The sequence below is a fragment of the Leuciscus leuciscus genome (assembly GCF_965113295.1).
Source record: "Leuciscus leuciscus genome assembly, chromosome: 15".
In the NCBI taxonomy this organism is placed as follows: domain Eukaryota; kingdom Metazoa; phylum Chordata; class Actinopteri; order Cypriniformes; family Leuciscidae; genus Leuciscus; species Leuciscus leuciscus.
Genome location: NC_138739.1, coordinates 13,038,560 through 13,064,575, shown reverse-complemented (window position 1 = coordinate 13,064,575; position 26,016 = coordinate 13,038,560). Strand labels below are relative to the sequence as shown.

Genomic DNA, 26,016 nt, shown 5'->3' with positions numbered 1-26,016 from the left:
CAACCAGTTCAGAAGCCGGAAGTTTACTGAGAGTGGAAGTTCTCCTCTTATTAGACATTCTCTGCCTATACTAGATGCAAGTCAATGGTTAAATTTTTAACAAAAATATGTGATGATATAATGGGATATGTTTATCTGTTTTACAAAAATTACCATGTGTGACATTTTAGTGTATTTCATAAAACCTTTTTGTGTTTTGTGCGATTTGTGTTTTTTTTTAAATTATTTTTAAAAAGATGTATATTGTGTTATTGTTTTCTGATGTCAAAATAAAAAAATAATGCAATGTTTCATCTGTTTAAGACTCGTTTTATTTGTTACATCGACACATAAATAATACAACATAGCATACATATTCTTTTATTCGTTACACATAAATTAATACAACTGGAACATTTTACCTGATTGTACACACTGGATACATTTAAATGTTTTACTATCACAGACAACGGGTTTAAATTTTTTCACAAAAAGAGACACCATAGCATAATTTTGGTGATGCTAAGCAACAGATTATCGTTATGGTAAAATTTCATTATATTTTCATACTCAAAACCTTGCGATATATAATACAGAAAAAAGACACAATGCTGTCCACAGGTGACTGAAGTATAATCTTGGACTTGTCAGGTAGAATAATGAACTTGTGTAGAATTGTTTTTTAAAAAATCGAGAATGGCCGGTGGGAAACAATCAGTGGATTACCGAAGCTGTCAAAAAAACAACCGAAACCTTTTCGATCTATGTATACTCCTAGCCAGTGTTGTTTCGGTTCATCCGATTCGTCCGTATTACAAATTAATAAGGCCGTACATCTATCAAAGGTTCTTTGGGGAGGTAATCTGAGGCGACCTCCCCTAAAAATTTACATTACAGGAAATGCTATCTATAATTCCTGTCAGCTGCACCGTGTTCATTTTCAAGCCGTTCAGTAGTACTCCGCTAACACCTGTTGCCGGTTCGATATTTCAAGAAGAGAATCGTAAATTGAGTAAGTTAAAAAATTAACGGTGTGCTCTAGAGGCTCTCTAAAATGGGCTTCTAATCTAATATTTCCTGATCTAATCAGCAACACATGCTGTCCGCATTCTTCGTCGGGTGTAAGATTAAATGCGTAGAGGGTGTAGCCTTTGAGAAAATCCTCTCTGTCAATGGCGATAGACTGATTCTTTAGATGTTTGCCTGTTGCGGACACCAGTTGATAAAATTCTCTTACGGCATTCCCCAAATTATATTGTGGCTGAAAGGGGAGTGTCCCCCATATGAACCCCATCAGAGGTGAGATTCAGATATTCTAGATGAAAATGTTTAAAGGCGAACGGATTTGTCGTAGGCTCCTGTAAACGCTGAGTTATCAGTCATCGCTAAAATGATAGATTTTGGCAACGTTCTGAGGAAAAGATTTTCATGGTTGGAGACCCGCGCCTCTGCTGGTATGGAGAAATGTTTAACACAGACCCGATCTATAGAATATTTGGCCGTGGCCGAGAGAAACGCTTGTGCGTGCCCCAGACGCACGGCTGGCGATTTCCATAGGCTACAGCAAAATAAATAAATGCCAGAGAAATTTCCTTGAATTAAATTTTTTTTTAATTATTCTTTTATTTAATGAAACATCATAAAGTATGATTTTTTTTATTTTTTTGTTGCTTTTTTTACTGAGCAATAATGGAGCTATACTTGACTCTTCTTAAGAGCATATAAAACAAAACAGCTCCTTGGACAAAATGAAATGTAATATTGTAGTAGTAGGCTAGTTATAAACAAAGGTTTATTTTAGTTCAGATTAACATTTGAGGGCAGCAATTGTATTCATAATGTCAAAATAAAACAGACGTAATGTTACTTGAAAGCATTATAGCCCACTATTCCTGACAAACTTCCATACCGTGCAGTTAGTGTTACAACAGCAAATCCATTCCACGGTGAATGTTGCTGATCTGTGGACACCGGCCAAGTTCATTCATGGCACGATGTTTCTTCCTGGTTTCCACGTCAGCGCTGTTTGATCCGTTAATAACAGAGAAATGTGCATGTTTCTCACTAGATATCGCAGCGATGTTATTACTTAAGTGGCGAATTCAAAAAGCATTTGAAATTCAAATGCTTTCTTTACTGGTCTGGATCTCTTAGCGCTGTGTGGTGTTGCTTGATCAGGCTCGCACATAGGGCTCGCGAGTCCCGCTTCACAGGTCAAAACTGATAAACGGTCCACACAAACACAATAAGAGTAGCTCAGTTTCGTTCCTTACATTGCATTTGCCAGTTGATGTTGTGGTCGCGCCAGCCTCTATGAGCGCGCTTGCCACCCGCGACGCGCCTTCATTTGAAATAACGAAATTTTGGTCGGCAGAAAAAATGGTCCAACGAACCGTTCGGTACGTAATGCGTACCGAAAACCGAACCGAAAGCCTCGTACCGAACGGTTCGATACGAATACGCGTATCGTTACACCCCTAATCGCTGTGTATTGGTGCTAGTAGCTCCACAACGCTGCTGGCGTTGGTGAACGCGGCCCTCTTTGCTAATCCTGAGTTAGCGCCAGTAGGATCTGTGGCATCCATATACCCCGCTGTATCTTTGTAAAAAAGTCCAGCAGAAAAGTTACTCTCCAGGGTATCTTCCCCATAATTAATGAGCGCTTCGATAATGCATCTATAGGGATATGTGTTGGACGACTGTGACACTAGACGATCTCCTAAAGATACATCAACCTGTGAGAATATAGACGCTCCAGGATAATTGATAAGACCCACAGGTGCACTGTCTGCAATGTCTGATCCATCCGGATTAGTTATTTTGACGCGGGTATATAACAACGTGTTATTCAGACCTGTGTAGTCATCACCAGTCCCTGCTATGAAAAATTCAACCGGTGATGAGTCTGTTATAGCTGAAATTGGGGGAATTTCTACGTACGTGTTTTTTTAAATAGCGGTCTGCGTTAAAGGAAGGGTAAATAGATCCAGTTCTGATTTAAAACATTCATCAGACATACAATGTAACAGAGACATGTTTTTAGAATATAGTGACGCCCCCTCTTCATACCAGTCCCTGGGGGTTTTAATCTTTTACGACCTATCACCATGAGTCCGTGGCCGCTCTTTGTTATTATTATATGACTTTGTTAGAGCACTGGTAACGACATCACTTACTATATTTTTTGCTGCAGCTTTTATGTGGGGTTTTGCTATACTAAATCCTCTTCTAAGAAAAGGTATAGCCATTCGGTAAAGACCTCTAAACAATCCACCGATTCCTGATGCAAAACCGCCTCCGTACATAACTCCGGACCCTGCGGAACCGGGCATTCCGTTCCCGGTTTGAAACTGGTAATATGATATATAACAGTCGGGGTCCGATTGGTACGGTGTGAGATAAGCCATTTTTAAAACAGGTGCTCTTGGAGCGTAGCCCTAAACACAACAGGAAGTCAGCTATTTTGAACTTCCTGTCAGATTTTGAGCAGTTTTTGCCATTTCCTGATGTTGTACTTTAACAAACTCCTCCTACAGTTTTGATCTGATCCTCTTCAAATTTGGTGAGTGTAATCTTAAGGTCTTTGCGACGCATTGAATGTCGTGTCCTCAGCGGCCTGACAAATGTAGATGTGCACACCCAATTTCAGCCTTTGGGTGATATATGCATCATCAGATAAGTTCTATATTCAAATTGCTTACAGTTCTGATGTTGCTAGGCAACCACAAACAGCCTGCAGTAACTCAGGCATACAATGTCCAATCTGCCCCTAACTACACTTGTTTGATAAGAGTCCTGTCCTGAACACATGACCATGCTCATATTCGGTTATATTAATAGCGCCACCTGCTGGTAGCAGGAAGTATGGCAAGTACAAATTACCTTAACATAGTCCTCCTATATTTACATACTGCCCACCGCGCTCTGTTTTCCTAAAGGCGCCAGGTGACGGTGGCACGGGTGCGAGGGCCCTTTTCATCGCTGCTTGCAGCTTTAATTTTAGAGTATTCAGATCTCGTACAGTTTTTCCATTGACAAGTTGTTAGTTTTAACAGTTCATTTTGTTCATAGGAAGCTGCAGTTGAGCTCTGTCACAGTGTCTGGTTTATGTTCCTTGGGTCACCACTAGATGTCCTCCTTCCCCACGGTGTCCATCACACTCTTGAACTACATCCCCCATGATCCTTGTCTTTTCATTGCACTCAGCTGTCCCTTATCACTGATCATTGCACTCAGCCTGTTCCCCATTAGCATTGTCATTTCCCTGTGTATATAACCCTGTCTGTTTTAGTATGTGTCACGGAGTCCTTGTATTTCACACCACTTCTGAGTACTGTCGTTAGACCTGTTTGGTTGTTCTTGTGTTTGTTGAATTGCTACCTTGGTTTTGACCCCTGCCTGGACTGTTATGAGATTGGATTACCCTACATTAAAAACCACATACTGCAAATTGGATCTACCTCTCTTCTGTTCTTGTGTGGATCGTGACAAGCTCAGAGGGAGATGACAACGTATAATCACATCTGATCAGCTTCTGTTATTATCTGTTTAAATGAGGATTTAATGTAAAATATGTAAAATGGGTTTGAGTACAAAACAAATTGTTTCTTTTCAGATCGAAAGTTAAGAAATGGTTTATGCAATTCCATTCATTCTCTCATGTTGTGGCATTTGTTGTTTTCATCTAGAATTGAATCATCTGTTGGTTTGTGTTTCAGGTGTTTCTGCTGCTGAATGAGATGAAGTGAAGGAAGGAGAATCTGTTACTTTAGATCCTGGTGTAATTAAAAACACAAATGATGTGATGACGTGGTATTTTAACAACACTCTCATCGCTGAAATCACTGGAGATCAGAGTAAGATCTGTACAGATGTTCAATGTAAAGAGAGATTCAGAGACAGACTGAAGCTGGATCATCAGACTGGATCTCTGACCATCACAAACACCACAAACACAGACTCTGGACTCTATAAACTACAGATCATCATCAACAACAGCAGCTTCAGCATCACTAGAGTGAAGAAGAGATTCAGTGTTTCTCTCATTGGTGAGTGTATAATTCAGCCATTAAATGCATTTTCTTTTAGGAATACAAAAAAAAGTTCAATATTTTTAAATCAACCCAATAACTGATGGGTTGTGGACTCTTTAAAAAAAGCGAACTGTGACTCGATGACACTTTGACTAATCTTATTACCTTGAAAAATGCAGTTTTCCTGTGAATATTGTTTTCTGTTGAGTCTCTTATTGATTTAACTTATAAATGGCACCGGCAGTTAAAATCACTATCATACAACTGATGACCAGAAAGCTGTATGTAGAAGGTAGAAAGGTGTAAATATGAGTCAAATATATTGTTAAAGCAACACTATGTAACTTTTCAACCTTCATAATATATTTCCAAGATCCTTGTGATGGTACATCAACTTACAATAGGTTGAATGACATGTCTGCCATAGCCTGACAGGGTCTGTATCACTTTTACTGGCACTATGTAACTTCGGGGTTCGGGTAGTAACCAGAGCACAAAAAGAACTACAAAATTCGACTGCTTTACGGCATACGTCACTTCCCCCACCACTTCGTCAAATTTGGACGTGAGAGGCCAACCAGCGTTTGTTTTCGGCTTTCGTGCGTATGTTTTTGTCATCGGTGTTGTTTACACCTGGCCACTTCATGCATTTTCTCAGATCGGATAGCTATCCGATCGTGAAAAGTCCAGGTTTAAATGCCCTCCGAAACACATTTGAGACGGATTTGAATCCAATCCCTCAAACCACTTCAGGAGGAGATCTGAGACGCATTCCAGACGAAACTGGACAAGTGTAAATGCATATGGTTTTTGAAACCACATATGTAAATTGTACTCCTCCCAAAAATGCTAAAAAAAAAAACTAAAAAAAAACGTGTGAGAGCGTTGTACAGGCTATAACAACAGGCTATAACAGGCTATATATGTTATATCCAGATATGACGACGCGCTGGAACACGCATCACCGCAGATGAGCAACTGCATCAAGCCAACGTGCAAACTATCGCAAATCAAAGTGAAAGTAAGTCGCAGACGCTTAACACACAATCTTCATCATTAAAAGTAAAGAAACGAAATGATCTTACCAGGGCTGTTACTGCTCTCTCTTATTGCGGTCTTTGATTTTGAAATTTTAGCTGATGATCTATAAAATGCAGCTCATATCTGTTGCTTTCGGTGACGTGCACTCCATTAAATCTGCATATAGCGCGAGAATTGAAGATCGAATTTAAATCCGTTTCGCAAAAATACATTTATGTGACCAGGTGTAAATGGAATCGTTTTGATAAATCAGAATTAGTTTGCCAGCTGAACTCGGGTGTTGTGAGGTGTATTTATCACGTAGTCCTGAGGGATATCAGACGACGCTGTTGACGTTGATTCCTGCGACTATCATGAGAACAGCTTTCAATATCTCACATAATTATCATAAATAAGCCTAACGTAGAGGTTGTAAATAGTGTAAACGAGCACAATTTGCAAACTATTATGATAAATTGCAATAATCATGTCTAATGACATCATAACGGCGAATGTTATGAAATAATGCGACGTACATTTAACTTAAACTGATGTTATCTGGCATTTTGTAATGTTTACATTCCAATAAAAACAACACAAATTAAATTATACAGTCGGCCTAGACTATAGACTATTTACTTGTGATTTAGCTGCAATCATGTAAAAACGTTATAATATAATATATTTACGACAGTGCAAGTATTCCACAGCGACTCTAGGGGTCGCTGTTTGACAAAAGCCTTTGTGTGGCTTTAAATACTGGATGTATTATCAGTCGAGCTGTTAACATTGTCTGTCTGTCTTCATCTGTTCCAGGTTCAGGTCTGTCTTCAGGAGCTGTAGCAGGAATAGTTGTTGGTGTTCTGCTGATTTCTGCAGTTGTAACTGCTGGTGTGATTTACTATCGTCACAAGATGCATTCGCCAATACAACAGAATGTAATTTTGTGTCCTTTATTTTTAACACAGTTCACCAGTGAGGCAATCAAAACTATCAAAAACTAGCCTGGTTAAAACCAGACCATTCTCCAGTAGTAACTGAGTTACGTGCCACATGCACTAACATATAGAGCGACGCCTATTAAAAGGTGTCGCCCGGAGTTCCATCTCCTGCTCCCGAAAACACAGAACGACAACAAGGTAGTCAGCAGAAAGTCAGGATTTATTTTTACATATAGGGGTGAGACTTCATTCGCTATGAAAGGGAAATTATAATTCAAAAATGAGAGGATTCAATCGGCCAAAACAACAAACAAAACGGGTCTTCTAACTAAATTTTAAGTCATCTTACCTGGAATTAGAAATAACAAAAGTACAGTTCTTTCCTCCCTGCTAGCCAGTAAACAGGAGAAAAAGTAAAAGTAAAATAGGGCCTCAGACCTCTCAATATCTTTAGTTAAAGCTACAAGATGAAGCAATTACCGTCCTATACCGCTAACAGTCAGGAATGCCGCACACAAGCAGCTTACTCTACGAAAGAAACACACGACAGCCAACCGGCTTTTCCGGACCACTGTATCGGACACAACTCTTATCACACACACTGTACAACAGCGTGAAGCAGGAGGGGGAACTCGATGAACAAGCCTTCCACACGGCTTATATTCACACGAGTAGTCCATCAGCCCCGCCCTTCTAATCAGCTGCACCTGTGACACTCAAATGAATGCAAAATGAGAGAGAGCAAAAAGAGAGCAAAAAGAGAGCAAAAAGAGAACAAAAAGAAAACATGCGCACACTCATTTGTTCTACACAATATAAACACACTTTCGCCAGAACGTTCTGATACGTAACAGTCTGGCAAAGCTTCTTTAATAACTCATTTCCAAAGGGGCATCACCAACGGACGTCGCTTAAATGCCTCTGGGCGCAATTGGATAGACCTAAAACTCCTAAAACCAATCAGAGCGATCGTCATCGTGTAAAGCCATATACTGCGTCCCAGAGCCATAGAGAGAGAGAGTTGCAACACTCTTTGATGTCGCCGCTATGGCTGTCACGTGGTTCATGTAAGCCCCAATAGTTCCAAAACGTACGCTGGCTGTCATGTTCTTCTATGGGACAGACAGCAGCGATTGCATTATTGAACGGTAAATATAAAATAAAACACACACCCAAGTACTTTTTCAGCTGTTATTGCATTATTGCATTTTGTTAATGTCAGTTTTGCATTTGGAGATAAGTTTTAAGCTTTATTTTTGGAGGGAAAAGCTTAGTGTTCATGTTCGCATGGGTAGTAGCACTGGCTTTAGCGGCTCTAACTTAACTTTTCCATATCATTCATCTGATGATGGACGTCTCATGATATTTATTTTAGCACAACTGGGCTGTATTAGGCTATTGATTCCTGTGATTTTGCTTATAAATTTTGATTCAGCCATTATAGCCTACCTTCGTGATCACGCAAAGAGGTCTGCCGTGGCGGTCCGTTCAGAATTCGCTTAGAAGCTAGCTCACTTCTTCTGATGAAAGTGGCCACCCCCAGGACCACAACGTGAAACATGATCATGTTAAGACTAAGAATATTATTTTAAGATTAAGGCCATACACATTATCAAAACTATAACAGATTAAAAACGAATTTAAGCATGGCTGATACAAATGAAGGTTTTCAAATAAAATATTTTTTATTAAACAATGACAGACAACAAAAATGTGTGCTTGTGTGTGTGTGAACAAGAAAAACAAAAACCAGGGGCAGGTGATCCATGAAACAGACAGGACTGGTGATGGCCATAACAATCCTAAAGGTCCAGCATTGTTCTCACAAGCCGCTTCACTCAAGACAATAATAACATAATGAAAAGTTAGTATATCCCAAAAAATTAAATTAAATAAAAGTTGCTATAAAGGTGGTAGCGATTCATTACCGAACTCTTAGCTGACGAAGTCGCGCTAGCTAACTAGATAGCAGTAGCAGGCAGTGCTTGAAAATTGGTTGAAACAACCAACATAAAATATAAATAATTACGCTGTGCATGTACAAATGAAGACCAGTATAAGCATCGCAAAGGGCCTCTGATACAATATAGACAGTTGACAATTCAAAAGAGGTCGATATTTCGGCAACTTAACTCTGGAACAACTCGACGCGCAGCAATGTAAGTGAATGGTGTCCAACGCCCAAATGACAGTGTTTGGAACTATTCCGATCTTCATATCCCGGAAGTAGGCGGTTAAAAGCGCCGCCATTATTTACAACGGAGGTCTATGGGAGTGTCGCAACTCTCTCTCTCTATGGCTCTGCTGCGTCCCAATTCGCCTAAGTTACACTACGCCATAAAAGTATGTACTCTTTTTGTGAAGAAAATTTATTTACTTTTGAATGTGTAGCAAAAAAGTAGGCAAGCTTTGGGACATACTACTTCGTCATCTTTATCGGACGGATCTGTCGCGTGCATCCCGTCATGTAAACTGCCCTGTCAATCATCTTGTCACAGTTAAAATCCTCTATTAAATCGAATTTTATTTCCTACCGTTTCGGAGAGAAATGTAGTAGCACGTTCATCTGCCAGTGGGTCTTTCATGGAGACTGTCCTCATGTGTTTGAAATTTGAATATAATAATGCTGCATTTAAAAGTTGGTGCGCTTCACCAACGGAGTGGACGTCGCTCAAATGCCTCTGGGCGCAATTGGATAGGCTAGACCTAAAACCAATCAGAGCGATCGTCATCGTGTAAAGCCCGCCTCAACGTTTCTGATTGGTGCCGCGATTTCAACGGCATGGAAATGGGCTTGAATGAGCTCTTTGCCAGACTACTTGCAGAGCAAATCTAAATTTGCCGGAAGTTGTCTGGGTTTTCCCAGGCTAATCAAAAACACAAATAACTCCCAAATTAACTAAATAACAATTCATATAAAAATGTAAAGTGTAACTTTTGTCAGATAGCAAGTTTCTTGTTATGCCGGGGACACCAATACAACAGTTTAAGCATTTTAGATGTGATATTGAAATCATAATACTTCAATTATGTAATACTGAAGTACAGGATATGACAGTTTGATGCAGTTTAAAGACAGAGTTTAATATTTAGGAACTGAAAACCTCTGAACATAAAACACAATTCTAAGTCTGTGGTATTTCTGTTTGTGTATCTGAAACATCAGTCCTCCTCATTACTTTAACCTTCTGTGAATCTGTGTTTTCTTACAGGAGGGTGATGCTGATAAAACACCACATGATCTGAATGACATTCCTTTGGAGGATATGGAAAATCCTTAAATCAGACTCAGCCTGAGGCTCCCAATAAAACATTCTAACATTTATCATTTTGATATTTTGAAATGGATTTTGGTAATGACGGAGAGAAGATCAGCTGAAACTCACTAATTGTCACGATTCCAAGATTTCAGTGGTCGATACCAATACCTGTGAAAGTGAAATTTCTGAATTTTTAAAGGTGTATATGTGAATTAAATGTGGCACAATGACCTTCATCATCACAGCTTACTAATATCTAATTCAAGGGATTCATCAATATGCTGATAGAGGACTGACGGGATGCTGCAGGCACAGGATGCTTCTGTCGGGAGAGACAGGACATACAGTACTGTAGATGCTTTCAACTACTGTTTATCTACTAGTGTGTTCTAACATGTAAGTCGTGATCACGAGATAACAAGAAAAAAAAATGAATCACTTATTAGGTTTCCGTGCTTTTTGGTTGGATAGTTTAAAAAACACCTATCCCGGTTTGAAAACTCCCCAAAATTGGGAAACAAATTGTTTTTAACAGAGACCTGGAGGTAGGCTATAGGTCAGAGCAGCTCCTCTCTCTCTCATACGCTTACGCCTACGCATGCACATTGCACCCACTGTTACATGCTCAAAATAAAGCACTGCACTGTGATTTCACAACACACTCTATACCTTCCATTATGGAGGCTCCCATGTTAATTTCACTTGAATTAGCGAAAGATCTGAGTCGCCTTTAATGCAGAAGAACAGAACGCTTATCAGAATCATAAAGGAAAACCATGGGGGAAACATGCTGCAAATTAAGCTTTTTTTTAATTCGTTCTCGGTGATCTTGATTTTACTCGAAAAAGGTAAGAACTTTATTTGTTACAATCTCTCTTCCGGTGTTTTCTGTGACCGCTGTAGCCTCGCCTATAGTGCCTGTTTCACACATTCTCCGTTTGCGGTGCGTGTTGCAGTGCGTATGGAACAGCATGTGCTTTTGTGCTTTCTCATATGCTGCGTTTGCAGTGCACAACTGATCCACGGCTGACGGCTGTACCACAAACACAGCATTTATTCACAATTTTTTATTTATTTCTAATCACTATTTTTATTATCAGCATCTTTTATATAAAAAAAGTAATAATAAAAAAGTTGTCAGCATTGCAATTCTATTTTTAGAATCTATAATCTAATCTAATGAAATCTAATGTTTGAAATAAAATTTGAAGTGGAAAAATGTTTGAAATAAGATTTGGGGGAAAAAAACTGTTAGAATTGTGTAGCATAGGTTCCTACTTTCTCTTGCTCAGCAGATCAGCATTACGCAACTGCTGAAACAAGTACCAGTCAATCACAGAAAAACCTTGGGATCAATTGAGTTAGTCAATTATTTATTCGGGATGGTTACTTCTACTAATACTATCAAGAATGTCTCTCACTATATTCCTGTTACTCCTAAACAGTTTGCCACTGTATTTGGTGCTATCACTAGTTAAAAAAATAATAGAGATTCGTTTTCTTTTTCTTAATGATTGTGTTTCCACTCCTTATGTCATTTCAAAATGGAACAACTTAGTGGAACAACTTAAATACGGTCAAAGCGATTTCTTTTAAGCTTATTCATCGGTATTATCCTGTTAAAACTTTCATTGTGTCATTGTGTGTTTAAATTAAGGAATTGTACTTTCTGTGATGCACAACCAGAGACTCTTGCATCTTTTCTGCCATTTTGTGATCATACAAGAAAACTTTGGCAAGATACTTGCCAGTTCATTGTAAACTATATATAAAGACTTTGAGCTTTATTTCAAGGATGTTTTGTTTGGGTTTTTCATTTTTTTAGAAGCAAAAATGAAAAACCCAAACAAATGTCTATAGAGACAAATAAGCTGTTCAAAAAAATAAGCTGTTGAACGGACTTAATTAATTTAAGGAAAACTTGAAATTGAATTACATTTTACAATCAAATTATTTGTTTTTAAATTATTTGTTTTAATCTTGTTGTATGAACTTAAAATCATTTAGTCAGGACTAGGCTACTAAAAAAAATTGTCATTCCTACTAAAGTTTTGCCATGCCTAATAGAGACAATTTGTTTTGCCCTGCCTATATAAAATTGCCAACATTATAATTTTAGCTAACTTGACTCTACTTCCAATGAGAGTGAAATACTTATGTTCAATTAAATTAAAACCACTTTTTATATAATAATACATTTTACTTATGAAGATGTCCACAGCCTAAACACAGTCACCATTCTTTTGCATAATGTAACCACAAAATTCAAAAACATTACAGAAAGTACTCTCTATATATCTGAACATTAACATTAACTAACAACATCTTTCCATAAAAAAACACATAAATTAACACTTTAATCCCTAAATCTACCCTCCTAATGCAGTCCCTTGCAAAGCATGCTGGCAACTACAGATCCACTGCAGTTAGTTGTCAACAAAAAATATTCATGTAGTTATCACACAAATTAAACTTGAGTTTTAAATATATTAGGTTGATTTAACGCAATTAAATTAAGTTGTAGCAAAATGTTAAAAATCATGTTACTTTAGCTTATTTTGATTAATTAAATTGAACAGATGGGAAAAATTCAAAAACATTTTGAGTGCATTTTCTTTCCAACATAACTATTTTACTTGCAAAATACTTTATCCACTAATGTAAAACAATGAAAGTGACCCCCAATTTTTCTCACTTTCAAGATCCTGTAGCAAAAAGGCTAATACATTTTCAATATATGCTCACAGCTTTTGTATAATCTTTATTTAATATTATTATTTTATGTTTTGTGGGAAGGATTGTTATATTTACCAACTGGGTTGCCATGCAGTTGGTGGAAAACACAGCGTATATTGCAGCCATGAAAGCCAGTGAACAAACTGGGTCAGAGATCACAGATCCTACCCGACCTAAAAAAGCCTCAGTAAAAGCTTTACGACCAGAGGCATGTTAAAATGTAGGTATATTTCAGTGGCAGTTCTAGAGGGGGGCCAGTGCCCCTGTGACAACAAGCTTGGGCCCCCTTGTGGCCCCCCTAAATGTGGAGTGTGAAATAATTTTTACAAAACTATTTTTTGCTATCGTTGTTTTTCACATGATCCGTTATTAGACAGTGGCAACACGGAACACAAATGTAACCTTAAGGCCTCATTATGCTTCTGCGTCAACTCCACGGCGTAGCTACGCCGTCACTCCAACGGCGTCGTGACCGTTTTATGGTTCTGCGTCGGGTTGCGTTGCATCGCGGTGCATTTCACCGCCAGAACGCTAGGGGGGTGGTGTGGTTCGTGAATCTCTTTCCTAGTTTGTTTTGGTTCCATGCGCCGGTTCCGCTTTTTCATTTCCGACAATGGCGAGCGAAAGAGAGAGAGTGTTGTTGCAGCTGGAGCTAATCAACGTTGAACAACAAATGATTTTATTGCAAATGTTTAATCGTAGAAGACGTCAGCGAAGGTGGTCTGTACGACCAGTGCACGAAGACAGGGGAAGGATTGGCGAATTTGTTACGGTTGTTCGACCGCTGAGGGACTTGGACGAAGAAATGCACTTTAAGTATTTTCGGATGTCGAAAGGTCGATTTGACGATCTTGTTCATCGTTTAAAGCCGTTAATACAGCATCAGACTACACACAGTATGCCTATTGACCTCGCTCAGAGACTGGCAGTGACTTTAAAGATTTTATCTTCGGGTGCAAACCAACAGATCACCGGGTTGGGCTACAAAATGGGTGCGACCACGGTGCCATGGCAGGATAATGTAGTGTCCCGTGGCAGACTTGGTTAATTACTTGATATCCATGATGTACCCGTGAACATTGTATTGTAAATAAACAACAAACTTTTTTTCAAAACAAACATTGATTTGATTGATTGAAGTTTATTTCTAGCAACAACAAAAAAAAGAAAAGAATATATATAAATATATACATATACACTACCGGTCAAAAGTTTTAGATCGGTAAGATTTTTAATGGTTTTAAAAGAAGTCTCTTCTGCTCACCAAGGCTGTGTTTAGTATATAAAAAACAATAAAACAAAACATATTTTAGGACAATTTAAAATGACTGTTTTCTATTTTAATATATTTTACTCCGGAAATGATGTATAATCTGACCAATCACAGCCCCTGCGGTCTGCGTCACCGCGACGCGTAGTTACAATTTTTTGGAGGTGCACGTCAAGCTACGGCGGAGGGGTCGCGTCGAGGTTCGCGTCGACGCAGAGGGGTCCGCGGGGGTACGCCGTCGATTCGACGCAGAAGCATAAAACAGGCTTTAGAGGGACTGCTTAAATCGGATCTGCAGGTTTTATTCTATTCAGAAGTTGGTGGACGTTTTGCGCGAATATTATAGTTAAAGCAAAGAAGGAAATATAGAGGTGAGTAAAGTTGTTAATATGTTGTATTTGTATTAAATGCATTACAGAAGTGTAACGTAGATCAGCTAATCTTAACCTGGCCGTTTGTTAGTTTGTGGCAGTTTGAAAAAGGATCAAATATATGATCAACAAACTCATGGTGCTGAGTATTTTTACTTAAACAGGGATGCAAACAGCGCGCTTTTCTGCGCCTCTTTTTTACGTCAGTTTGGGTGACTTGGGTCTGAGAGGGTCTGATTATAATTTCACAAAGTCATCTGAAGCCATTCCATAGCTTAATGTGAGGGACATAAGTCTATTTACATCATTAAATGAAAGTTTGTGGAAACTAGTTTTCCCTCATCTGTCAATCATATTTAAACAGCGCGCGCGCCTCATCCGGTTACAGCAGGATGCACGGTAAAACTCTCTCCAATATGATATATTCACATTATAATACTTGATCTGTAGATAAAAGGCAGTGGATTTGCATAAAATGACTTTATTTTGTGTATTTGTATTTTATGTTTGTTGCTGTTTTAAAACGACTCGCTACCGTGTGCCTGTTCACACCACAAGGACTATGAATCGGCATCAAACGCACAATAACTGGAATTTAAAACTTCACTATGTGAAGAAACAAATGATCAATAAACTGTTGGACAGATATAGGCTACACTAGGATTTGTGCGCTCGACATTTCTTCGCTTTGTGCCGTGAACTTTTAAATGCGCACTTGTGCAGCGCTGAACACTGTGACTCCATGTTGCTTTGAGCACATCATTCTGCACCCGCGATGCGCATAAGCGCATTGTGCACTCTGTTTTGAAGCGTTTCATATTATATTTTTTTTCCTATATTTTTTATACCTAGCCTGCACAATACATTTAACATAAGCATAATTTAATTGTATATTATGTTGTATGCACTAAAGCTGGTGAGAACCTATCTCAGGTCCACAATGTCAGATGACAGATTAAGCAATTTAGGTGTTCTATGAGTCAAGGAGGGCAAAGGCCTTAAATCTAGATGAATTTGCTTATCTTTTTGCAAAAAAATACAAAAATCGTAGAATACAGTTAATGTGACTGATTCTGAATATGTAATGCAAATCTAAAAAATATAATGGAAATGCAAATACATTGTTGAATGATTGTAAACATGGTATTTTGCCTGTTAATGCCTATAGTGCAGTGCAGAAAATGATATGACAACAATGTGGTCTAAACTGGCCCCTCTAACAGTACAACTGGCCCCAGCTTGCCCAGTTGAAATGGTCTAGAACCGCCACTGGTTCAACTTAGTGTAAAGCTTGTCTCCTTCAATTGTCAACTGCGCTTGTTCCTTTTACATGTTCTTTTTAAATCATAACAGGCATTTATTATTATTAAAACAATGTTGTGTGTTTTTTCTGCAGTCTTAGCGCGCTTGAATAATAGCACTTATATGAATTATAGCGTCATCATATAATGTAACGCTAGCCAAAGGATGCCAGAAAAAAAAAAAACAGATGCTGTGTTAACTGCGTTAAATATTTTTAACGAGTTAAACTGAACAAATAAATCGCATGCTTTAAAGTGTTGATTTTGAGAGCCCTAATTGATCTACTTTACATCAGCTGATCAAATGTAGCTTGAATGTAATGTGAGTCGCTTTGGATAAAAACTTCTGCCAAATTAATAAAGTGTAATGTAAATACTATTTATGTGGGAGATTCAAACACCAGGATTAAAAATATATTGTAGAAAAACGGTTCAATTCTTCTCCAGGTGTTTTTGGTGTTGGATCAGATGAAGTGTCAGTGATGGAGGGAGATTCAGTCACTCTATACACATACACTAATGTTAAAACCAACCAACAAGAAGATATAAAATGGTATTTTAATGGCATTCGCATTGCTCAAATCAATGGAGATCTTAACCAGACCTGTACAGATGTTCAGTGTAATGAAGGTACTGAGAGATTCAGAGACAGACTGAAGCTGGATCATCAGACTGGATCTCTGACCGTCACAGACATCACAACTGAAGACTCTGGACTTTATGAACTGAGGATCATCAGCAGCAGCAGCATTAGTGGAAATATCTTCAATTTTACTGTCCATGGTGAGTTAGTGAATGTTTAAAGTATAACAGTTTATAAGTATATTTAAACTGTATTGTTAATTTACCAGATTTTTTTCCCCCAATGATATTCGGATCTTTTTTTTCTTTTTTTCCCTCAGTTATAATTCTTACAGTATTCAGATCTCGTATGGTTTTTCCATTGACAAGTTATTAGTTTTAACAGTTAATTTTTTCATAGGAAGCTGCAGTTGAGCTCAGAGGGAGTCAGCAATGTATTATCACACCATCTCTGATCAGCTTCTGTTATTATCTGTTTAAATGAGGATTTAATGTAAAATGGGTTTGAGTAAAAAACAAATTGTTTCTTTTCAGATCGAACATTAAGAAAGGGCTTGTGCAATTTCATTCGTTCTCTCATGTTGTGGCGTTTGTTGTTTTCATCTCGAACTTTAATCATCTGTTGGTTTGTGTTTCAGGTGTTTCTGCTGCTGAACGAGATGAAGTGAAAAGAAAGTCAGTGAAGGAAGGAGAATCTGTTACTTTAGATTCTGGTGTAATAAAAAGCACAAATGATGTGATGACGTGGTATTTTAATGACATTCTCATCGCTGAAATCACTGGAGATCAGAGTAAGATCTGTACAGATGATCAGTGTAAAGAGAGATTCAGAGACAGACTGAAGCTGGATCATCAGACTGGATCTCTGACCATCACAAACACCAGAAACACAGACTCTGGAGAATATAAACTACAGATCATCATCATCAACAGCAGCTTCAGCATCACTAGAGTGAAGAGATTCAGTGTTTCTGTCATTGGTGAGTGTATAATTCAGCCATTAAATGCATTTTCTTTTGAGGACAAAAAAAAAAAACCAGTTCAATATTTTTCAAATCAACCCAATAACTGATGGGTATGGAGAGTTTATAAAAGCGAACTTTGACTCAATGACACTTTGACTAAAGTTATTAACTTGAAAAATGCAGTTTTCCTGTGAATATTGTTTTCTGTTGAGTGTCTTAGTGATTTTAACTGCTGGTGCCATTTATAAGTTAAATCAATATCATACAACTGATGACCAGAAAGGTGTATGTAGAAGGTAGAAAGGTGTAAATATGAGTCAAAGATATTGTTAAACACTGCATTGTCTGTCTGTATCTGTTTCTGTTCCAGGTTCAGGTCTGTCTTCAGGAGCTGTAGCAGGAATAGTTGTTGGTGTTCTGCTGGTTTCTGCAGTTGTAACTGCTGGTGTGATTTACTATCGCCACAAGATCTATACACCAGTACAACAGCACGTAAATATTACAAATAGCAAGGAGTATGAATTTAATTCTATATACAAACATAAATGTAAACTGTGAATGAATAGTCATTTTGTGTCCTTTATTTTTAACATTACAGTCAAAATATCAAAAACACAAATAACTCCAAAATTAATTAAATAACAATCCATATTAAAACATAAAGTGCGACTTTTGTCAGATAGCAAGTCTTGTAAGAAAATGCCAATACAACAGTTTAAGCAGTTTTGATGTGATATTGAAATCATAATACGTAATTTAATTTTATAATACTGAAGTACAGGAGATGGCAGTTTGATGCAGTTTATAGACAGTGTTTAATATTAAGGAACTGAAAACACAAATCTGTTGTAGTTTTTGTGTTTGTGTATCTGAAACATCTATCCTCCTCATTACTTTAACCTTCTGTGAATCTGTGTTTTCTTACAGGGTGATGCTGATAACCCACTACATGATCTGAATGACATTCAGGAGGGTGATGCTGATAACCCACCACATGATCCCAATGTCATTCAGGAGGGTGATGCTGATAACCCACATGGTCCGAATGTCATTCCTTTGGAGGACAGGGAACATCATTAAATCAGACACTATAAGAGTTGTAGGGCTGAGTGAATATGAGTAGAACTCTTGACTGCCCTACAACTTCAGAAATCCCTTTAAAGGAGTACATGTGAATTAAACGTGCCACAATGACCTTCATCATCACAGATTACTAATGCCTATCTAGTGCAAGGGATTTCATCAATATGCTCATACGCTTAGGACTGTTGGGACACTCCAGGCACAGGATGCATCTGTCGGGAGAGACGGAGTCATTTGCACCTCAATGACACGTCTGTACTATTTGCTTCACAGGACATTTGTGGTTTCAACTACATACTGTTTATCTATAGTGTATTCCAATATGTAACTATGCCATGTTTAGTCTCATCTGACAGCTTATAAACTGAACTGAAAGGTGATGAATTTAATAGAGGAATTTAATAGACTTAAAGTATCCTAAGGTAAAATAGGTACTATTGCTTAAACATGCATTGAGGAGAATATGTTAATGTTCTTCTCCCCCTCTTGATCACCACACATTTACCATACCTAGACAGCAACATCCGTTGCTGTCAGATCCGTTGCTGTCTGGATATCTTTTGGTTTCCTGTCGGTCGGTTTTGGTGTTGTTATTTCACTCATGTTTAACAATGCTTTACTCAGGGTATAAGAAGTAAAGATAACTTGATCTGGGAGAAAGGCTTTAACCCTGTCACTCCCGCACACATAACCTCACACTGTGAGAAAGGCTTTCACGGCCTCTTCTGCACAACAGTGCATTATTTGTTACAACTAAGTTTTCTATAAAGTAAGTTGTTCCATTCTTCTGTCTGTATTTAAACATGTAACTTAATAAACACCTTTGCCTGCTTTAAAGGCTTTGAGAATCTTTCCTTTTATCACTGATTATGTTGAAAGCTAAAGTGATTGTAACTTTCGTTATCTAGTGTTCAAGTTAAATCATGTTTTCCTATTAGAAAGACTTTTACCTTTAAAGAATAAAGGTAATTTATTCTCGTTCTTCGTTCAGGGGTAAAACGAAGTGAATATGTGAGTGATATACTGTAATCGAGCATCTGGCGCCGCTCACACTGCTGAGAGCAAGGGTTAGATGAATATGTAAATATGTGCTGTGCGCTTTCCTCTCAATAACAAAATAAACACAACAAAATTGAGAAAACAGCAAGCATTTTAATAAAGCATAAGAAAAACATCTAATCATAGCAACATGGATATGTTACAAGCTCTGCAATTCTACACTCCACTAAAGTCTCGTCACACTGATTTATTTATCACTGTATACATAGACTGCTTAAAATCAAGCAGCTTTACCGTATTAACATGAAAAACTGTCAGTGTCTTGTTTCATCGGAAATACAACTTAATTTTCTATGACAGCGTTCCAGTGCGCTCATGTTTTCACTCGCAGACGTCTGACCTCGACAGACTGAACAGGAGATATGAACAAGAACATTTTTAATGTAAAATAAGGTGGAACCTCAGCGCACACCTATTACATAATCACCACGGACCAATGGGAGTACAAAGGTGTTTACCAGCTGGAAGTTTTATCGGAAATTCACTTTGCCAAGCTGTTTTTCGAACTCCCAAAAAGAACTTTGTTTTTAAGCCTGATTTTGTTCGAATTGACATCACATCAGTTCATTCTTCAGTTTCACTTGAAGTACATCGAGGCCTCAAATAAGCGTTAGGTGTAGATTAGGCAATCGGCACTGTGATTGACATGACCAATTAAATCTTTAGAATCGGCTGCGGGCGGAGTTTCCTCTGTTTTTTGGGAGGTAAAAAAAAATCTCGCCTTTACAGACTACTGTACAGCAATGTGCAACGCATTCAATATTCAATTTAAAAAGAGAATTGAATATTCAATAAAGTTAGTAAATTTCCATGTGATGTTAAGCTAAAAACTAAATTTTGTTTCTTGATGCTGTACTATTTGTGAACCACTACATTACAGTACTAATACAGAGCAACAAAATATTAGACATCACAATAACAACTTATAAAAAAATAAAACAGATGCGATCAAACAATGTCATAGAAAGATCAAAAACAAAGCAGAGATTCTGTGAGAAACCAAAGGTTGTGAGTCAGGGCCCGTATGAGCTCTAACATCAGATCCAGTAGATCCAGTTTTTGATCATCAATTTTTAGGGACATTTTCATACATGACCTCTTTCTTTGATTTCTGCAAGGAAACAAAAACGCAATCAGGAACTGCTGATGCAGAGTGAACATTAATTGCAGACCAACCTTTAAAACAAGACCTTATTAAAGTGTCTGTAAAATAATTGATTTGCTAATAATAGCAAGGATAAAGAGCAGGAGTGCAAAACCCAATTCCTAGTGGGCCACAGCCTTGCAGAGCTTAGTTCCAGCCCTGCTCCAACACACATATAGGCTGTGTCTCAATCAGGCCCGGCTCAACAGGGGGGCAAGAGTTGGCATGGCCCACCCAATCAGGAGTTTGACCCACCTTGGCCCCACGCCGAACAAGGACTGATTGTAAAATTGGTGTGATGTTCAATTCAGCTCCAGATTTTGAGTGAGATTGGGTTTTCGACTGTTTGATATCAAAATTCCGCTTGTTATTTAGAAAGCAGTATTAGAACGTGACCACGGTCTTCATAAACATTCAAATGACTTTAAACAATTCACGTGCAAGAAGACTCGAAAGAAACTCAATTTGGTAACCGCACGCTGTTTTCACTGCACATACTCACAAGTCAGCGCTACTGAACTGATATCTTTGTGTCTTATCGCGCTTAAACGAATGAGTACACACAAAATTACGTCAAAATGCCAGTTTTGGCTTGTATCTAAGTAAACAATCTTAACTGATCTAAAATAAAAAGGTCTTTATGAATGTAAACAGTTGGGAGAATATCTGAAATGTGTCAGTGCATTTGTTCTTAAAGTGACAGTAGCTTAATACACCTGCTGCTGACCTTGACTGAATAACTTCTTTAGCTTTAATAAGGATTATTTTTAATGCATATAGTATTTTGTACCTGAATACTGTTAGACAAACCTGATCTGACCTTATTTGTTCTGTTGTATTTATGTGTGCCATTTTGTGTATGCATTTATTTATTAACTTATTTAGTGGGGCTAGTGAAAAGTTTGGAAGGGCAAGTAGGCCTCACCATAAACTCCTTAGCGTTGAGCTCTGTGTTTATATAGAGTCCCTTAAGACCTGCTACTTTTGTGATAAAATAAAGTTACATTTGTTACAGTGAAAAAAATTTTTTTTTAATAATAATAATAGTTAAAATTCCGGTCCACCAGGATTGTAACTTGGCCCACCTTACATCTGAAAGCTGGAGCCGAGCTTGGTCCCAATTCAGACGCTGCATCCCTCGAAGGACGCAAAGGTCAGACTGAGTGTTTTTAAAATCCAGCCTACTGAGGATTGTTTTTATTGTAACGTAACTGTAACATCTTCTGTTGATGAGTGGCAGTTACATTTGTAGAGTTTTTTAAAAGTTACATTAAACTGTCTGAAAACAAAACAGGGTTCACAAACTGTCTAAATATGTTCACCATAATAAAGAATATATATATATATATATATATATAAATATATATATTATGTAAGAGTATATAACTATAATTAGCTGGATCAGGCGTGTTTAATTACACTGTGGCCTTACAGAAACTGAGTTTTGCACCCGTTATAGAGTTAAGCCCTCATTATGCTTCTGCGTCAACTCCACGGCGTAGCTACGCCGTCACTCCAACGGCGTCGTGACCGTTTTATGGTTCTGCGTCGGGTTGCGTTGCATCGCGGTGCATTTCACCGCCAGAACGCTAGGGGGGTGGTGTGGTTCGCGAATCTCTTTCCTAGTTTGTTTTGGTTCCATGCGCCGGTTCCGCTTTTTCATTTCCGACAATGGCGAGCGAAAGAGAGAGAGTGTTGTCGCAGCTGGAGCTAATCAACGTTGAACAACAAATGATTTTATTGCAAATGTTTAATCGTAGAAGAAAAAGAAGACGTCAGCGAAGGTGGTCTGTACGACCAGTGCACGAAGACAGGGGAAGGATTGGCGAATTTGTTACGGTTGTTCGACCGCTGAGGGACTTGGACGAAGAAATGCACTTTAAGTATTTTCGGATGTCGAAAGGTCGATTTGACGATCTTGTTCATCGTTTAAAGCCGTTAATACAGCATCAGACTACACACAGTATGCCTATTGACCTCGCTCAGAGACTGGCAGTGACTTTAAAGATTTTATCTTCGGGTGCAAACCAACAGATCACCGGGTTGGGCTACAAAATGGGTTCGACCACGGTGCCATGGCAGGATAATGTAGTGTCCCGTGGCAGACTTGGTTAATTACTTGATATCCATGATGTACCCGTGAACATTGTATTGTAAATAAACAACAAACTTTTTTTCAAAACAAACATTGATTTGATTGATTGAAGTTTATTTCTAGCAACAACAAAAAAAGAAAAGAATATATATAAATATATACATATACACTACCGGTCAAAAGTTTTAGATCGGTAAGATTTTTAATGTTTTTAAAAGAAGTCTCTTCTGCTCACCAAGGCTGTGTTTAGTATATAAAAAACAATAAAACAAAACATATTTTATGACAATTTAAAATGACTGTTTTCTATTTTAATATATTTTACTCCGGAAATGATGTATAATCTGACCAATCACAGCCCCTGCGGTCTGCGTCACCGCGACGCGTAGTTACAATTTTTTGGAGGTGCACGTCAAGCTACGGCGGAGGGGTCGCGTCGAGGTTCGCGTCGACGCAGAGGGGTCCGCGGGGGTACGCCGTCGATTCGACGCAGAAGCATAAAACAGGCTTTAGAAACGTTTTAAACCTGACGCTACATCGGGCGGATAAATGTTTGCAGCCCAATACTTTGTGGGTTTGATATTGTACCAACCTAATTGATAAAATGCTGACATTTTTTAAAATATGCATCTCATATGTTGAGATTTTATAATGTACACTACTGCTTGTGAAAATCTTTTTTATTCAAACGCTGAGTGCTTTAGCATTTTGATGAGAATTATCATTGAAGTGTCAGAGTCATAGACGTTGGAACAGGGGGGGCCCACACACACACACACACACATATATATATATACAGAATCTGAATTAAAATGTGTTTGATTTAAGCCTACATTTCAAAATGTTGTGTCATAAAATTATATCGAGCATTCAGCTCAACTAACGCGATCGTTATAAAGGTGTTTAAACAACAATACACTTCCACTTGCATGTATTTGACAATCTGAATATCAGATATTTCATGCCATAGCTAACACATTTGTGAATATTCTGAATAAAAAAGGAAAAATTACATAAAAGCAGATCATCATTCATTCAGCGCTGTTAAGCGCTCCGTGGATAGACTGAAGGAGTGCTCCGTGGAGCTCGCTGAACTCCAGACACACACGCGTTTATGACCCTGCTCTGCGTAAACGCATTTTGACATAGATTTCATTGAAGGTAAATTGGAGCGGCCACAGCTGTGCGTAACGGCCACACACGTGAAGTGAACGAGACAGGCTGCTGTCCGGTACTGTCTGAAATGGTTAACTCTGTGGCGATGCATGTGCAAAACAGATTAAATTAATCATAAAGTCAATATGTACTATTGACTATACATAATATAGTCTATACATAACACAGCCTACTAGGCCTACACTACCCAAACCCCCCCCCCCCCCCCCCCCTCTCACAATATAGTTCCCACGTCCCTGGTCAGAGTGTACTCTTAGATAACAAATAATGCAGATAACAAATTTCACACGATCTCATACGATTTGAATATAACCAACATAGGCCTAGTCACGTTCACACGCTGATCTAATCTGATTATAATCAGCGTGTGAACGTGAGGCACCACATAGCACATGAAATAAGACATAGTGTACGTCTATTTAATAACAATCCTTTTGATATTTGATTCTCGTTGTGAAATATAGCTCAACACTTTGATTTTATTCTAATAGTAGGAATTTGAAACTTAATAAGCCGAGTTTTCAAAGAAGAATTTTGTTAAGCGCCCTTTCAGATGATGAAATCGATGAGACAAACATCAAATAGTCAGAAAGTTTAATTGTTATGGACATTGTGCTTTCGGACTGCTTACACATTTTTATTTGTGTAAAGGAATGTATAGGTCTGTAAAATGGATATATTGTATGTTGGTGTTTACCTTGAATTGCAAACAATACATGGGTGATTCTTTAACTATGGTACTTTTCTTGTCCCTGGATGAAATAATAAAATCTAAAAAACATTTCTTCTTTTTTGGTTTTGCCACACTTACTTCACCCCAAGGGGAACTTATAAAAAATGTATCATGGCTCAATCATTCTTTTTATTATATAATATGAGGCCTTTTATGCATGGTTTTTACCGTTTTCCCTCTGTCCCTAAGCCAGACTTTGTACCTGCAACCTCGCTTAATTCTAAATTAAATATTTAAATAATGTAGATTTCAAGTACAAATGATAAAATAATGTCTAATTCAATTAAACATATTATATATTGCAATATTCATTCACATTTTCCTATATTTTTCATAAGTAGAACCCTTGTCCCTTGGGTTCACTGTCATTTCCACCACACTGTACAAAATAGAATCCTGGGATCATTGTTTTAGGTTTGTATACTTAGTAACCATAGCATCAGAAACTCCACAGTGAAACACATGGCTGGGTGAAAGGGTGACCTCTTTAGGGGGTAATGAATAGAAGAAAAATCAAGGTAAATATGACTAAAACTGAAAGTATGTTTATTAGTCGTCATTTCCAAACGGCTCATATTTCACATGGACGTACAAATAACTGGATAAATTTAATTTAATAATGTGTAATTTGTGTATATTTAATGCTAACTCTAAAACTAATATTAGCAGGCTAACATGGCATGATATTTTAGAGAGAAAGGGGGGAAATGTCATTTCCACCACAGTCATTTCCACCACGGTGTTCATTGTGGTGGTAAAGACAGGTTGTGGTGGAAATTACATTGTTCGTGCTAAACAGCAAATTATTTGGGCTATAATACTAAAACTTTAATGTAAAATTTTTTATAATTAATTAACCCTTTCATGCATAGTGGTCACTACAGTGGACAGCTATTAAAAAAGCATTTTGGACCCTGATGCATCATCCTATACACTGCAACCAAGTGGCAAGCCGTTGTGTTTTGATTTTTTTCCCCTCCAAACCAAGATGGCCAATGGTCAGTCAGAAATGCCAAGTTGCTCTGGAATATCCACCCATTCCTTCTATCCTAGGAGACTCTTGTAGGTAAAAAAAAATATATTGCAGCATCAAGCAATATCTAATGAGTCCTATCACAGTTACATTTTCCAAGTTTTGATTTTAGATCGGGAGAAAAATCTGTCCACTATAGTGGACCTCATGCATCAATGGCTATATTTCAGCTACAATTCATACTTATACTGTGAATATTGTTTTTGAAAATACTTAATCTGCAGTGACTTTTTTG

General features: G+C 37.9%; 2 protein-coding genes across 8 annotated transcripts in view; both read left to right on the top strand.

The window, feature by feature from the left end:
* The window catches only part of LOC309476146 (uncharacterized protein), a 122,742-nt gene extending 112,256 nt beyond the window's left edge, over positions 1–10,486 (top strand). Inside the window, exons 4-5 of the mRNA XM_082139366.1 lie at positions 6,849–6,970; positions 10,186–10,486. Coding sequence (XP_081995492.1) covers positions 6,849–6,970; positions 10,186–10,254 — 191 coding nt within the window. The 3' untranslated portion in view covers positions 10,255–10,486. The remainder of the gene's footprint in view (positions 1–6,848; positions 6,971–10,185) is intronic.
* The window catches only part of LOC309476094 (cell adhesion molecule CEACAM1-like), a 161,225-nt gene that overhangs the window by 45,442 nt on the left and 89,767 nt on the right, over positions 1–26,016 (top strand). Inside the window, exons 1-5 of one of the 7 annotated variants that reach the window (XM_082139269.1) lie at positions 10,810–11,081; positions 16,359–16,694; positions 17,132–17,473; positions 17,829–17,950; positions 18,428–19,351. The exons of 1 other annotated variant lie outside the window; for it this stretch is intronic. In XM_082139269.1, coding sequence (XP_081995395.1) covers positions 10,967–11,081; positions 16,359–16,694; positions 17,132–17,473; positions 17,829–17,950; positions 18,428–18,538 — 1,026 coding nt within the window. In that variant the 5' untranslated portion in view covers positions 10,810–10,966 and the 3' untranslated portion in view covers positions 18,539–19,351. Of the gene's footprint in view, positions 1–10,805; positions 11,082–16,281; positions 16,695–17,131; positions 17,474–17,828; positions 17,951–18,427; positions 19,352–26,016 lie in introns of those variants that run through there. 5 more of the 7 variants (XM_082139272.1, XM_082139273.1, XM_082139274.1 and 2 more) reach the window with 5 other exon arrangements.